A 14,529-nucleotide genomic window follows, 5' to 3' on the forward strand; every position below is an offset into this window, starting at 1 on the left:
TTTACCCTACCTACACAACAGGGTTTATTAACAATGAAACAGTTCCAGTGCATATCTATTTGATTTTTTCTTTCTTTGGGTTAAATGAAGAATGTTTTTTTTTCTTTCTTCAGGTTAAACATGCTTATTATACACTCAAGGATTTTTCACTCCTTATTAAATCTATTGGGTGTGATAAATTTGTGCTTTTTAAAATACAATATATACTTCACTTTTAAAGCAACTTAAAAGGGAACAATGCTCCTTTTTTTTTTTTATTAAATCAGAACAAGTCTGAGTGAACTGTGATGATCCAAATAATAATGTTCTACTGGCATTTAAACAGCTGGAAGAAAACTATGAAGAGAAACTGAAGTATGTTACCTGAAGAACAAAAACCAACCAAAGCACCAGTACTTAAGAGTCTTACCACACATACAAGCAGTCTTTATGTTAGAAAGTTACCAGACCTGAGTTATCAAATACAATTTCAGAATAAAGCTTTAGTTAATAACCAATAATACAATAATAAACAAACCAAAAATACAAAATAATGCAAAGTTTGCTTTAGGAAGTTAACCTTTAAAAATTTACATTTAAGCAGCTCTAATGTCAATTGTTTTTAATAAACTGTATTTTTTAAATAGCTACAAAACCAAATAATTGTACTTTATATTTCAGTTGCACTTTTTTTCCAGGCAGTAACACATATGTTAATATAGCTCTCAGATATATACTGAACAAATATCACATTTCTGACAGCTGGAGACAGCCTCTCAGTAGGACAGCACTAGAAACTTTCAGCTCATTTGTGAAGTATGTTTAACAAGTACTTTAGCTATTATAATAAAATAAATTGTTGTAACTGCTTTCCAAGGTTTCTATTAAATTGTGAAGTAGTATAGTCATGAACCACTATAAAAGCTTTCAAACTGGCCTGCAGATTTATTTACAAAATCAGAAATATACAGAGGGCTTCATACAAATATAGCAAAGTCTGATTAATGAAATTTTCCAACCACATGTAGAATTGCTTCATTTTTTACCTCTTGTATATTAAGGAATCAGAAAGATACAGAACTGTGTAAAATAAATTACTGAGCTTAGTAAAGTATGTTATTTCCTTGGTGTTTTTTTTTTTTTTTGTTCTGTTTTTTATCTGTGTTTGATTTTTTCCCAGCAAGGGCAAATTTCTAAGCAGTATTTTCAGACAAAGGTTTCACTTTAACACTGCCTTTTTGTTTACCTGTAATCTGAAAAAATACACACATATACCTAAGTTTAAATAACTTAGGAAAGTGAGGCTTTGACATCAGTCCTCACCGTCACACAGAATTTTATGACAATGATCAAGATAGTGGTATAAGTTATTCTCTATAAATAAAAAGCAAAATATGTATTAAGGACAACTCTGAATCCTATTTCTTTGAATAAGCTCTGGTTCACCCAAGATCACTGACTGTCCTGTTTCTAGCCAGGGAAGGGTTAATTTTTACAGCAGTCAGGAGGCACGCCTACCAGAGGTTATTCTGTATCTCATATCATTTCCAGGGAACAGGGGAAGGGCTGCCTTCTGGGTCAGCATAGTATGGCCAACCGAGTAGGCAAGGATCTTCTTCTTGGGGGTTTCTGTGTGAATCTGATCTGCCCTGTAAAACCTGAATGCTGAGCTATAAGGCACTTGGACAATGCTTGAAAAGCAGCCCCAGGACAGCAGCAAACCCCCACACCCACAACTTTTACTTTCAAAGTAGTATATAGTAGTATATTTGCTTTCTGAGTCTATGACGGTGTCTTTTCACTAAGAGACAAAGTATCTGCATGGAAGTTTATCCCATGAAACAACAGAAATTAAAAGAAGTCAGGTTGAAAATACATAAGCTTCAGAAACTTTTTATGGTTTCTGATTAAACCTAGCTCATTAAGAAGTTTTTTTGTCAGTGTAGAAGAAAACAAACATTTTCTGCAACATTCTGTAAAATGAATTTTACAGGTGCCTCATCTGACTCTAAAATTGTTCCATTTCTCTTGTTTTTGTTAAAGTGAGACCAACCTCCACCTGTGACACCCTCTGCCATTATCATCTCGCTCAGCCTTTGTCTTCCAGTGATTTGAATTAACATTGCTCTCTTACACATGCAGAACATGACAAGAATGTCTAGAGATAACAGCAGAAAATAATCTTAGGAGAAAATTGAAATACAGGAGGATTTAAGAGATGAACATCAAGTACTAAAAGACTAACCATCATAATCAGAATTTTCACCACCTTCCTTATTATAATGCAGACAGAAAAGTAGTATTATTAATTGTGATAAATACTACAAACATTTAAAAATTTTCAGCACATTTAATAAAGGAATGCACTGCCACAGAAAAACTGAGGCCAAGAACTAAACACAAATGAAATTAGGTCAACATTTCCTGAAAGAATAATAGTTTCTCCAAGTTTTATTTACAGTAAGTATATTAGTAAGGACTGCAGAGATTTAAATTTAAGTAGTATTTTTCTTACAGAGTTAAAGAGGCAATTTGCAGATTATTGATTTTTCTAGTTGCCTGTGAAAACTCCTGAAGGAATATTAAATATCCTTCATTTTGATTTAATACTGCCAGTTGACATCTCTATCTAATACAGAATTAATTTCTTAAAGCCAAGCATCATCTTTTGCTGAAGCATGCACAGTAAACAAAATAGAGCTTTATTCTGAAACAGTGCTAATGTCTGTGTATTCCAATAACTAAAGCACAGTTCTCTCTTGGATCCAACAAAATAGCCAGCAAAGTAGAAAAGACGGTCTTTTTATCCTTACTTTGAATTAGATGAATTCCATGAATTCTAAATTGTTAATACATATAGTAAGAAGTGATGTTTTCCTTTATTTCTTGTCATTACAGACAGATTTTAAAAGAAAATTTTTGTGTTTTAAAAGCTAGGTTCTCCAAAAGCTTTCAATAAAACAACAAGTTAATCTGTCCAGGTATTCCCAAACTGTCACCAAGAAGAGCTGAAATTTAATTGTGATGTTTTTTTTTCCTGAAAGCAGCACTTAAGAAGTGTTGCTGACATCCTTCTGCAGTGTGTAACAAGAACACTGATACGATGCTTCCATTTCAAAAGCGCAAGAGAAAATACTGAAATTACACTCGAACTTACACCTTCAACATACATTAAACATATCACAGAAAAGGAAGCAGCCAAGGGGAGATGAGCAAAACAATTTTTACTAACGCCTTCAATATCCTTTATTTTTGCTGTGGCTCTCCTCCCTCTCTGCCTCTGAGGTGAATGCACTTGGCTGCTCTCTTACCCATTTAAGTGCAAGTGCTGCTGCACACTGACAGCAATTTACTACCTCCTGCCACTGAGGCTTCACCCAAATCGCTTTCTGGGACACCTCAGTTCCCCATCCCCCAAAACTACCCCAGAAGGTTTGCAATCTTGAAGATGCAGCATCTATGGCTATGCTTTGGTCTTGAGCAGGACATGACATTTTTGGTTGTTTCTTGAGATAATGACTATACTATAAAAATCACTTAATTACATTGTACTGCTCATAAGCAGTTATGTTTCCAATACAGAGATACTTTGATTTGCAAGAAGTGGGGAAGACAGCTGTAAAAATCACAACTATCCCCATCTTTTAACGTGTTAAGTAGCATTTATTTCATTCCAGCTTATTTTCCTTTTCAGTCTCTCTTCACATCTGATTTTCTTATACCTGACATTTTGTCTTCAGCAACAGAAAAATATTCTGATGCGTGGCTGGTATCAGTAGAGACAGATGTTTGACTTGGCTCTTAAGTGTTAGAAGTGCTGTCTTTTAGCATTCCTCCTGTCTCACTTACTGCAAGCACAGAACCTCCTAAAGATGGATCATTGCACGTGCTAGGAACAGAACAAGCTGTGTTCTGAAACTGTACAGGCTCAGGTTCATCCTCCCTTCTGTGACACACACAGTTGTTTTCAGCAACAGTTTCTTCATCCTTTACCTTTTTTTGTTGCTGTGTTGCTGCAGTGAGTTGAGTGGAAGATGCATTCTCATATTCAAAAGGAAGGACTCCTGAACATAAAGGCTGACAAGGAGTATTACCATCACCAAGCCTTTCTGCACTTTCAGTGTTTTCAGATGAGTTCACAGGCAAACATGAGCCTTCGTATTTTGGATGACTCTGAAGAGAAGCAGGCTCTGCACACTCTGTAGTTAGAGGTTTCCCTAGATTTAGAAGTGTTTTGTCAGGAGATTTCATCTTCTCCTTATCCATTTTTTCTGCTCTGTTTCCAGAAAAAAACATGGAAGAAGTCAGCAAATCAGAGGTATTTCTGAGAACGCCTCCAAATGAAAATACTGGTGAAGGCAATGTAAAGTTACTTTTGAAAGAAAATGCACAATTACTGGTGAGAAGGGGGGTCTTGGAGACATCATTCACTCCAGCTCCAGTGTTGGTTTCTGAAGTACCACAAGCTACAGTTGTGCTGGATTCTGAGGTGTGAGGGTTTTGTTCCCCTACGACAGATGGTTTCTGTGTACCATATCCTCCAAGTTCCTTTGCACAAGGTGTTTTTTCCCTCATGTGAGATGTTTTTTTCTCAGATGGCTTCTCAGATTGGCTAAAAAATGAGGATGATGGTAACACCTGACATGAATTGCTAGCTTCCGATCCTGCAAACCAATCTCTTTCTGAATTGCCAAAGGGAAACAAAATATGTGGTTTCTCTCTTTCTGCTGAGTCTAAATTAGGACTTGTTGAAGCATCACAAACTATGTTCTCAGTTTCAGGACCATATTTTTCCTGGTTATTGGTTTTATCCACCTTATCACATTTCCCTAAATAAAACTGAGGGAAAGCACATCTCTTGTCTTGCTTTTTAAAGGAAAATGTACCTGTATCTCGACTAAATCTTGGTAATGAGTTGTTAGATGCACTGAAAGTAAAAGGTACACCTGAAGGTCTTTCTGCTGAAACATCTACAGATTCTGAAGTTGAAGCAGTAACGGCCTCTGTTGCTGCTGGCTTTAAGTCCAATAAAGTGCTAGATTTTGAGTTCATTTCCTTGGAAACAATACCTGCTGATGCCTGTCTTGGCCATTTTTCTTTAATTAACAAGTCTGGAGAAGTATCTGACAAGGCTGGAGCGGATACTTCCTGGCCACTTCCCTCATGAAATAATTTTAAGTCACCATTTGTTTCAGAAAAGATCCTACTTGTGGATGGGATGCTATGAGCACTGCTTCCAGAAAAGTTTCTTTTGTCAAAGCCACCTCCTCTTTGCAGGGCTTCTGCTTTTATTTTATACATCTTATTTGCTTTGGTAGGTGAAGATATAAAAGAAGTTCCTGAGGACTTATTCTTGGAGGCCTCAGCAGTTACAAATTTATACATTTTATTTGCAGGGAAATTTGGAGTCTTAAACACATTGGTGAGCTTTTGAAGTTCCATATAGTATTTATAACGTAGCTCCTAGAATTACAGAAAAAAAAATCACATTATCTAATGTGGCATTTGTGGATTCAGAGATTATAAAACTCACATGTGACTAAGCCTGAAGAAAAGTTTTCCTATATTCTAGAGAATTTCTAATGGATTTTTCCATTGCTACTGGAAGGCAACAGGATACAAGTCATTACAATAAAAAAGCACTTTAAAGACAATTGAACAAGATACATATAGAACCCTGATGACAAAGTAGGTTTGGAAAGAGAAGACTACAGAAAACTGTATTTAAAGTCACTATCAAAACCAAAAATAGATAAAAACACTAACTTAGATATTAAGCAACAAATTCTCAATCAAATTCTCATGAAAAATAACCATCTGAAATTAAGTTAGATGGTGGGGGTTTTGCTTGTTATTATATATAATTGCATTCTTAATAGCAATAGAAAATAGGTATTTTCCAAAACAGTGCAGAAAAAACCATTCTGTATTTAAAGGACCTAAACAACTTTTTAATTCAATCATCTGCCACTACTGTTCTCAGAACATGCATAATGTGATTCACTGCCAGCCATGTTTCACTAACTGTAACTGGAATCATTCTGTGCAGAACAATATCCAGCCTCCCACATGGAGCTGCTAGTAAGTAAAAAAAAAAAAAAAAAATTAAAAGTCTAGTTGCATAACTGCATAATTTGAAATGAAACAAAAAAGAGACTGAATTCAGTTTCATGTCAAATTATTATGTGGTCTTACAAGATAGAACTCTATTCTTTAGAAAACAGAATAGAGGCAGATGACTGCCTCTTCAAATAGACACTAGGGAAGTTTATTTGGATTAGAAAGCTACAGATGTGACTCAAAAAGCCACACTAAATATAAATGGAAGTATTTGAAGTCAGTACTAAGATTAAGTTTTCAGCTTTTTAAAGGCAAAAAAAGAGTAAAATTCTGACAGCTTTAACACCTAGTCAGATTTCATTCTAGAATTGTAAGGGTAACTTTCTACTGAGGAAACTGAAAAACATTTTAAAAGCTTATTTAGAAAGTTGCATCACAGCAAACAGTAACTTAGCCATACTTACAACTGATGTTCAATCATACCTCGTGGCTCATATTTTGAAATGCTGACATTTCTGATATTGACATAAAGCGAGTAGGGATCCTGCTACCGTCTGCTTCATCCTGTCCTGTTACAGGCTGAAAAATATTTTGCAGCAGACATATTTCATTTTGATAAGCCAAAACAGACAAAATAATACCATACTGAAGAACACATAGCCAATAACTTACAAGAAATGTGTTGGGTATATTCTTCTGGTCCTGCCATTGCTTTAAGGTATCTTTAAATAGAGTTGAGCCCTCATTTCCTTCATAAGGTAGCTCTATTAGAAAAAAGCATAAGGATAGTGATGGACAATATATTAAATATAGAAAACACTGAAAGGTTACTGTGCATCTAAACAGGTTCCATTGAAGAACAAAAATATAGTGCCCTAAGTGAGACTCTAGTTCTTGTTGAATTTGCTGTGATATACAGCAAGATGCCTGTGTAATACATTTCTTTAAATGCTGGAAATGCCTGGCCTTACAGAAAACATAACACCTCCTCCAGTGAGGTAAAGGCACTTAATGTGAGCATAGCTAACACTCGCATGACACCACAACAAAGGCCGGTCTAGTTCAGCAACACACTCCTGACAATGGCGCTATCAGCTGGATATCAAAAGTACTGCAGATTGCAAACACAGCCTAGGAACCTGCTAGAGAAAGCACATTCATAAAATGCATTTAAAAATCCCTCATGAATTTATCATCCATTTAATTTGCTCAGATGCTTTCTTGCATGTGTTTGCAATGCAGGTTGTTGATCAGCAATTGGTTCCACAAGTTCCAGATTTCTAGACTTCCCAAAACTTGTCTTAACTAAGTCCTTCTTCCCCACCTTGAGCAATGTTAACATCCACAGGTGTTAACTCCAATGCTAAGATTTCATTAACCACAGACTTGATGTCTATCTTCTTTGGCATATACACTGGTGGTTTTTCCCAGTTGGATGCTATATTCATCACATCAAGCTGAGTTTTCATTCTGGAAGAGGAAAAAGAAAAAGCAACCACAAATGCAACTAGAACATTTTTCTTTATGCTTACATGCTAGCTAAATTATACCTGCCGAATATAAAAAAAAAAAGAAATTGCTAGGAAGCAGAAAGAATTAGATAAATTCTGTCTACAATAAAGTGTCAAGTTCTTTAGTCTCTTTACTTAGAATTGCTCACTTGAAGTAGGTTTCACAATCAATTAAAACTGCAAGAAGTAGTGCTAGTAGGTCAGCAAAAAATTACCCCCTCCACTTTCCTTAGTGTACATTGCCTGAATATGAATTATACTCCTTCAGAGAGCATTGTTAATGTTAGTTTGAAACACAATGTATTTTAAAGAACTCCATTTCCAATATTCTTTCTTAAATACAGGTTAAAAGGTTCTCAGAAATGTAATTAAGAACCCTTAGAAGACATTACAGAGTATGTGCACTACCAACACAAAAACAAAGATACTGCAGAATCTCCACACATTCTCTTACACTGAAAGATTTCTGTAAAAGCTTCAAGCATGCTTCAGTGTTACTGAGTTTAAATAAGGTATCTGAAAATATCCAATCCCCAAGTATTAATGAATTTCTATATTCACTTTTTATTAGGGAGATAATTCAAAAGCTTGATTATCTCTAATCCCAGACACTCAAATTCTTGACACATTTCCTAAAATTTGGAATATTGGGCATCCAAAAATCTGAGATTATTATAATCTCGTAATTACTCAATACTGTTTTAATTTAAAATTGCTTATCTTATGATATCCAATATAGCTATTTTTTTAGTTTTAATCTTAAAAATCTGAAAGAAAATTAGAGAACTAACAAAACATGAAAAAATATACCTTGTGTTCAAGCCACAGGCAACCTATAAATAAAATGAGAATTTGTAAGATATGAGCATTTCTCCAATTATCAGGAAGTCATTGCTTTATCAAAATACTTCAGAGACTGAAGTACCTGTCTTCATTTCACAGAACTATAGAAAATAATGCTGTTAACATTAAAAAACAACCAAACAAATATAAAAACCCCAACCTAAACAAGTATGTCTGTGACAATTATTTATCTTGTAATAAATACAAAAAGAACTCCTTCAGAGCCCATGGGCCAAACCATGGCCCATATTGTCACCTGATCAGTTTCAGAAGTTCAGGTACTTGTAAGCATTCAAATAAAAGACTATTTTGTATTTCTTGGACAGGAAAGGCTCTGCTATGTGCTCTCAATATGCTACTATACTATTTAAAAAAAGCTGTCTTTTAGTTTTAAATCAGGCAGATAATGGTGGTAGGAAGTGCAGCACACTGCACTGTGCTCACGTGAGACTTCCCAAAGAACATGTAATGAGAAGTAAAAAACCTGACTGGATTAGAGCTGCTTCCCTATAAAAACCTGGTGATCTCACTGCTGGATCTTTACACAACAAAATCAATGTACTGTTACAGAGGGCAGGCAGGGAGGTGCTAGAGTTAAAGCAAAAAAAAAAAATAGCAGAAGGAGGAAGTAGATGAACAGGAGGAATGGGAGGAAAAAGATGAGGAAGTCAAGAAGGAACCAAAGGCAAAAGTGGAGGAAGAACAGAAGGCAAAGGGGAGGAATAGAAGTAACAGGCAGAATGTGAAGCAACCAGGAGACATAGGAGGAGAAAGATGAAAGTGGGATGGGGAATGACAAGAAAACAGGGGGAGGAGGAACAAAAGGAAGAAAAGGAATGCGTTGAGAAAGAGATGTGGTAGTGATTAGTGACATACTAATCATTGGAATCATTAATATTTCTTCCAAAAGTGGGAGTTGCTTTTACTTCAAGTAAAAGTTAAATTTTCCTTTACAAGTCCTTGATCAGACACTTAGTCAAACTCTGCACTTACTTAGTGTCCCATTTATCTGGAGGCACCAAAGGACCCATTGCAGAAATCAGCAATATGCTGTTTCTTAGGAAAGCAAAGAGTAAAAATCACTGATAAGCTGCATATAAAACTTTCTCAAACCTTTCTAAAAATAAAAAACATTGTTATAAAAGAGTATGAAGTGTTAAGTAATTTTAATCTGTATTTTTCACTTGTTGACTTTGTTTTTCCTGATCGACTATAATCATATCTACAATACAGCAGGATCTATTTGAGTTTTTAGACAATTGCTATCAAAACCAAAATGCCATCACCTCCAGGAAACACTGAGGATCACACTCATGGACAAGCTTTTCACAATCCTTCAAAAAATTCTCAATGGTCTTCTTGTGAGTTTCTTTCATTTTCTTCCAAATCTGAAATGCTTTCTCTTTTTTACCTCTTTGATTTTCAACATCTTCTAGTAATTGCTGTTTTTTCACTTCTAGAGTTTTGAAAATTTCTCCAAATTTCAGCTCAATTATCTCCACATCATTTTTCAGCATCATCTAGAAGCACGAGAACACAAGAACAGATGTAAATGCAATAGCAATGTCCACACAGAGTGACTACTTTAAGTAAGCTCAGAGCACATCTATGCCGCAAGGAACACCTGTATGCTCCAGGCTGTGAATAAACTATCACTAGAAGAGAATTAAAGACATACACACACACAATATCCAGCATTTGTCACTCACATCTGCATCATTTGGTCGTTTTGAGATCTCATTCACCAGCTTCTCATTTATTATCCTCATTTGTTTCAGAATGCTAAAGAAGGTTAACTGCAAGACAATTGAAACACTTAATTACAACTTTATCCTTCCATAAAATAAATAATTTCAGTGCTTATCTAGAATCAGACTGAGACAAACAAGGAGCTACTGGAGAGGGTCCAGTGGATGACCACAAGGATGATCAGGGGTCTGGAGCATCTCTTTTATGAGAAGAGACTGCAGGAGCTGGGCCTGTTTAGTCTGGAGAAGACTGAAAGGAGATCTCATTGATATATATAAATATCTCAAAGGCAGGTGCCAAAAGGAGGGCACCAGACTCTATTCAGTGGTGCCCTCTGAAAAGACAGGACAAGGAACAGTGGCCATAAAGTAAACCACAAGAAATTCCACCTCGACACTAAGAAGAATTACTTTACATTGAAGGTGGAAGAGCACTGCAACAAGCTGCCTAAGGAGGTTGTGGAGCCTGCCTCTCCAGAGACATTCAAACACCACCTGGTCACATTCTGTGTCACCTGCTCCAGGTGACCCTACCTTGGCAGTGGTTTGGCCAGGAGGATCTCCAGAGGTTCGTTCCAACCCTATAAATTCTGTGATGTTCTGAACAATATGGTAAAAAAGCTTGTGATGCAAAGCATCACTTAATACCATTTAATGCTTTCCTGGATTAGTACACAAACTTTCTTCTGCTGTTTCTCAAAGTAATGTTCTTAGGCTCACCTATAATGCATACTGTTAGAATGACTACTTTGTAGTTATAACATTGGTTTCCTCAGGCTTTTTCAACCCCTCTCCTCACATACATTTATCACAATATAAGTTTTATTGGTGATATTCCAGTTTGGCAAAAAACTGGTTGATACTTTTTGTTTTTATGCCTCACATTGCTAAAACAGAAAGCTGTTAATAATCAATGTATTTCTGTTCGAGTTTAAACTACTATTATCACTGAGTCTTCCTCCTTTATTTCTCTGCAGTATCACTACTTTACATTATGTAGCAGTATGTCTATTGCAAAGGCTGTTTTCCCCTGGTTTCCCAAGGGACATACAATTGCTGATGGGAAAGGCAGGAGGTAAATCAGTGTAAAAACAACTTTTGTCCTAAAGAATAGTCAGTGCTGTATTTAAACTTTTATACTTGTACTTTTCATTACTGCCCTGCAGTTGTTTCAATTACTGCACAACAGAACTACCACCCTGCATCTCAACTTGCACAGGGTATGAAAAGCTCATTCTACCCAAACAGTCCCTATTTTGTTAAAAATCACAACTTCTACAACCAGGCAGCCAACAATTATGGTAGGCAGCTGCCTTCTTATGCAGACTGTAAAGCGTCTTACTTATACATTTATTACTCCTCACCCGAATTATCTATCCCTAAATATGTAATTATGTGTGACCCAAATTACCTATCACAGCTAGAGAGCCTATGAACAAAACATCTGTGGGTGGGTTTTTGGAGTCGTTAGATCTTCCTGAACGTGGAGAAACAACAATAACAAAACCAAACATCAACACCCCTCCCCCCAGAATAAAAAAAAAAAAAAAACAAACAAAAAACCCCCAAAACAACAACAAAAGAAAAAAAAACACACAAAAAAAAAAAAAAAAAAAAAAACCACCAAAAAAACCCGACATCACCCCAAAATAATTCTCCAGATCCTTCGGTAAATTGGGTTCAGATCTGCTGCTGCTGTAATACGCCTGGTCCCCTGTGTGCGCTGGATGCAGTCTGACAGCAGCCCGGAAAGGCACAAGCCGGCAGTCCACCAGCAACTCCTTAATGCCCCACAGCAGCACAAGCACTCTGCCTCTCTCCTGCCCACCATCCCGCGTTTTTTCCTGTGTTTCTGGGTAAAAACAACCCGTGCCCGGTGGGATCTCCAGTGGACAGCCCAACCTCCCAGCCAGGCCCACAGAGCGGACAGCGTCGCGCTTACTTTTTCTTCCTGGTACACCGTGTCTATGAGGTTGACAGAGTGGAAGATGCCCTGATGCTCCTCGGAGACGCACTGCCCGCACCCCGCCTGCCGGCACATGCGGCAGTAGAGCTGCACCGGCCGGCTCGGGTGTTTCTGGCAGCTTCCCCCGAACGCCTGCAGGGAGAGCAGGTCGGAGCCCGGCTTCGGCCCCAGCGCCGCCTCCCCGGCCATGGCGGCGCCCGCCGCGCCGGACCGGTAGAGCTTGACCACCTCCGCCAGGGTGGTGTTGACGGGCAGGGCGGCGACGCCGCCGCGGGGCAGCAGGCACAGCTTCCTGCACAGAGGACAAGGCACCCGGGCGCAGGACGAGGTCGGGCCCGGGCTCGGCCCCGGCGCCCCGCGGCCGAGACGGGCCTGCCCCGGGCTCCGCGGCGGCTGCTGCAGGCGGGCGGCCTCGGCCGAGGCCAGGCACTCCAGCACGCAGCCCCGGCAGAAGTTGTGCGAGCACAGCGGCAGCGTCACCGGCTCCTCCAAAAGCGACAGGCACACGGCGCACGTCAGACTCGCCTCCATCGGCAGCGGCGGCGAGGGGTCGAGCGGCCGCCGCTCCTGCTGTTTCTCGGGGCTCCGCTCGTACCACTGCCCCGCCGCTTCCAGCTCGAAGGCACGGGGGGCTCCAGAACCCAGGAGCGCCGCGCTCCAAACGCCGCTCCCACCCGTCAACTTCCCAAGAAGTGGCGCCCGGCCGCGGGGGGCGGGGCTGGGAGGCGAGCGTTGGCGATAGGCGGAGGCGCGAGATTGACATCGCCCTTCTCCAATAAAAGCAGGCGAGGCCGAGGGGGCGGGGCAGAGGAGTGTGGGACCCGCCCCTTGCCTGGCGCGAGAGCGCCCGCGCGGTCCTAGCGCCGCCGCCGCCGCCATTTTGCGACGGGCCGTGGGCGGAGCTCCCGCCTCACGTGCTGGGACGGGAGCTCGGGAGGCGCTGGGAGCCGGGCGCGTTTGGAGTCTCGAGAAGTGTCGTTGTTCCTTTCTGCAAACCTGCAGAGTTAAAACCAAGAGACTCCGCAGTGCCGAGGTACGGCTGTTGGGAGCTACCTCCAGTTACAAAATCAGAACATAGCTTCGGTTTAGAATGATGTTGGTGCTGAGCAACTGGGAAAGTGCTCAGCTCATTTTCCTTCCCCCCCCCCCCCGCTTCCCCCGCAAAGTTCTGACTTAACAATTTTATTATCCGCCCGAAGTGCTTGGAAATGAGTCAAACTCGAGAGATTCGAAAGAAATTTTAAGTTTATTAAAAATCAACATATTTGTAACACGATGTCAGTATTTGCAATGAAGCCAGATACGCTGTAATTGCAGTGTTAGTTCCGGAGGCTGAGGGAAGCGACAGGTGCAAACGGCACAAAAGCAAGGCAGGTGTTTGCGCCTTTCTGTGGCAGCGCTTTATTGAGTCACACGGACTGCACCTGCAGCAAGTACCTCTGTAAGAGCCCCCAGAAGGTCTGTGTCCAGTTGGACACCCTGTGGCGGCGGGAGAAAAGCCACGGGCAGATATTTCAGTGAACACTACCACACCTCCGCTCACTTCTGTTTCCCTAAGAGGCTGACGGGAGGTACGTGCGCCCAGCTGGGAAGTCTCACGCATAGGATGCCCTGAACAGCCCGGGGGATTTAAAGCAGCGTCACGTTTTTCCGTGGGGCGAGGACTGGAGGCCGGGCTCTGCCGCCGTTCCTTGTTGGCTGTGGGAGCTGCTGTGGGAGCTGCTGTGGGAGCTGCTGTGGGAGCTGCTGTCACCAGCTGCTGTCACCAGCTGCTGTCACCAGCTGCTGTGTCAGATTGTTGGCGGGTGCTCCAGGGAGCGCCGCATCCCTCAGCCTCACTCGCAGGTGCGGTGTTACCCACGAGTAGTCAATTCTTGAATGACGCCACCTAGAGCATCCTGGATATACCTCCATGTGCTGAAGGTCAATATCCAATGAATGGTTAAAATGAGATGGTCAATATTCAATGAATGGTTAAAATGAGATGGGTAAAAATGGAATTCAGAGTTTAATCCTCTGGAACTTCTCTGCTGAAAGTTAAGTAGAGCTTTGTCTTCCAGGTTTTCCAGTGCATGGAGTTCTTGATTCTAATTTTTACTTTTGTTTCAAGCAGAATAAGGGAAAGGCCATTAAGTATATGAGCAAAATAAAAGAGAATACAAAAGCACTCTAATAGCGATAATAGATGGGGGCAGATGCTTAGTCTGGTTGTAACTAAAACAATAATGTTCAAGAGCATAAAATATGAGGTATAAGAAGTACGAAAGAGAAGAAAAAAATCCTTAAAGGAAGAAATCCTCTTGCTAAAAGTAAATAAAACAAAATATTTTCTTCTCTCCAGTGTGGAAGTAAATAAATTCTTCCAGAGTCTGTTGATGAATGTTTGGGATGTTGTGACACTAAATGATAACCAAATGCGTAC

General features: G+C 39.9%; 1 protein-coding gene across 1 annotated transcript; it reads right to left on the reverse strand.

Annotated features, from left to right (window-relative positions):
* Nucleotides 1-396: 396 nt before the first annotated feature.
* On the reverse strand, nt 397-12,778 carry LOC137472219 (uncharacterized). The gene is made up of 8 exons (XM_068187097.1): nt 12,084-12,778; nt 10,103-10,189; nt 9,680-9,913; nt 8,361-8,383; nt 7,364-7,509; nt 6,712-6,803; nt 6,523-6,618; nt 397-5,442 (listed from the first exon to the last, which is right to left on the reverse strand). Exons 1-8 carry the CDS (start codon nt 12,636-12,638, stop codon nt 3,781-3,783), a joined length of 2,895 nt encoding a protein of 964 aa, XP_068043198.1. The 5' UTR covers nt 12,639-12,778; the 3' UTR covers nt 397-3,780.
* Nucleotides 12,779-14,529: the final 1,751 nt, after the last annotated feature.

Source organism: Anomalospiza imberbis, chromosome 4 (assembly GCF_031753505.1).
Source record: "Anomalospiza imberbis isolate Cuckoo-Finch-1a 21T00152 chromosome 4, ASM3175350v1, whole genome shotgun sequence".
In the NCBI taxonomy this organism is placed as follows: domain Eukaryota; kingdom Metazoa; phylum Chordata; class Aves; order Passeriformes; family Viduidae; genus Anomalospiza; species Anomalospiza imberbis.

Excerpts from the sequence above, each read along its gene's own strand:
- LOC137472219 (XM_068187097.1), bottom strand. The coding sequence starts at position 12,638 with ATGGAGGCGAGTCTGACGTGCGCCGTGTGCCTGTCGCTTTTGGAGGAG. Across the intron at positions 6,804-7,363 it reads GGATGTTAACATTGCTCAAG|AGCTACCTTATGAAGGAAAT; the intron begins GTGGGGAAGAAG and ends TTTTTCTAATAG. Across the intron at positions 6,619-6,711 it reads ATATACCCAACACATTTCTT|CCTGTAACAGGACAGGATGA; the intron begins GTAAGTTATTGG and ends AATATTTTTCAG.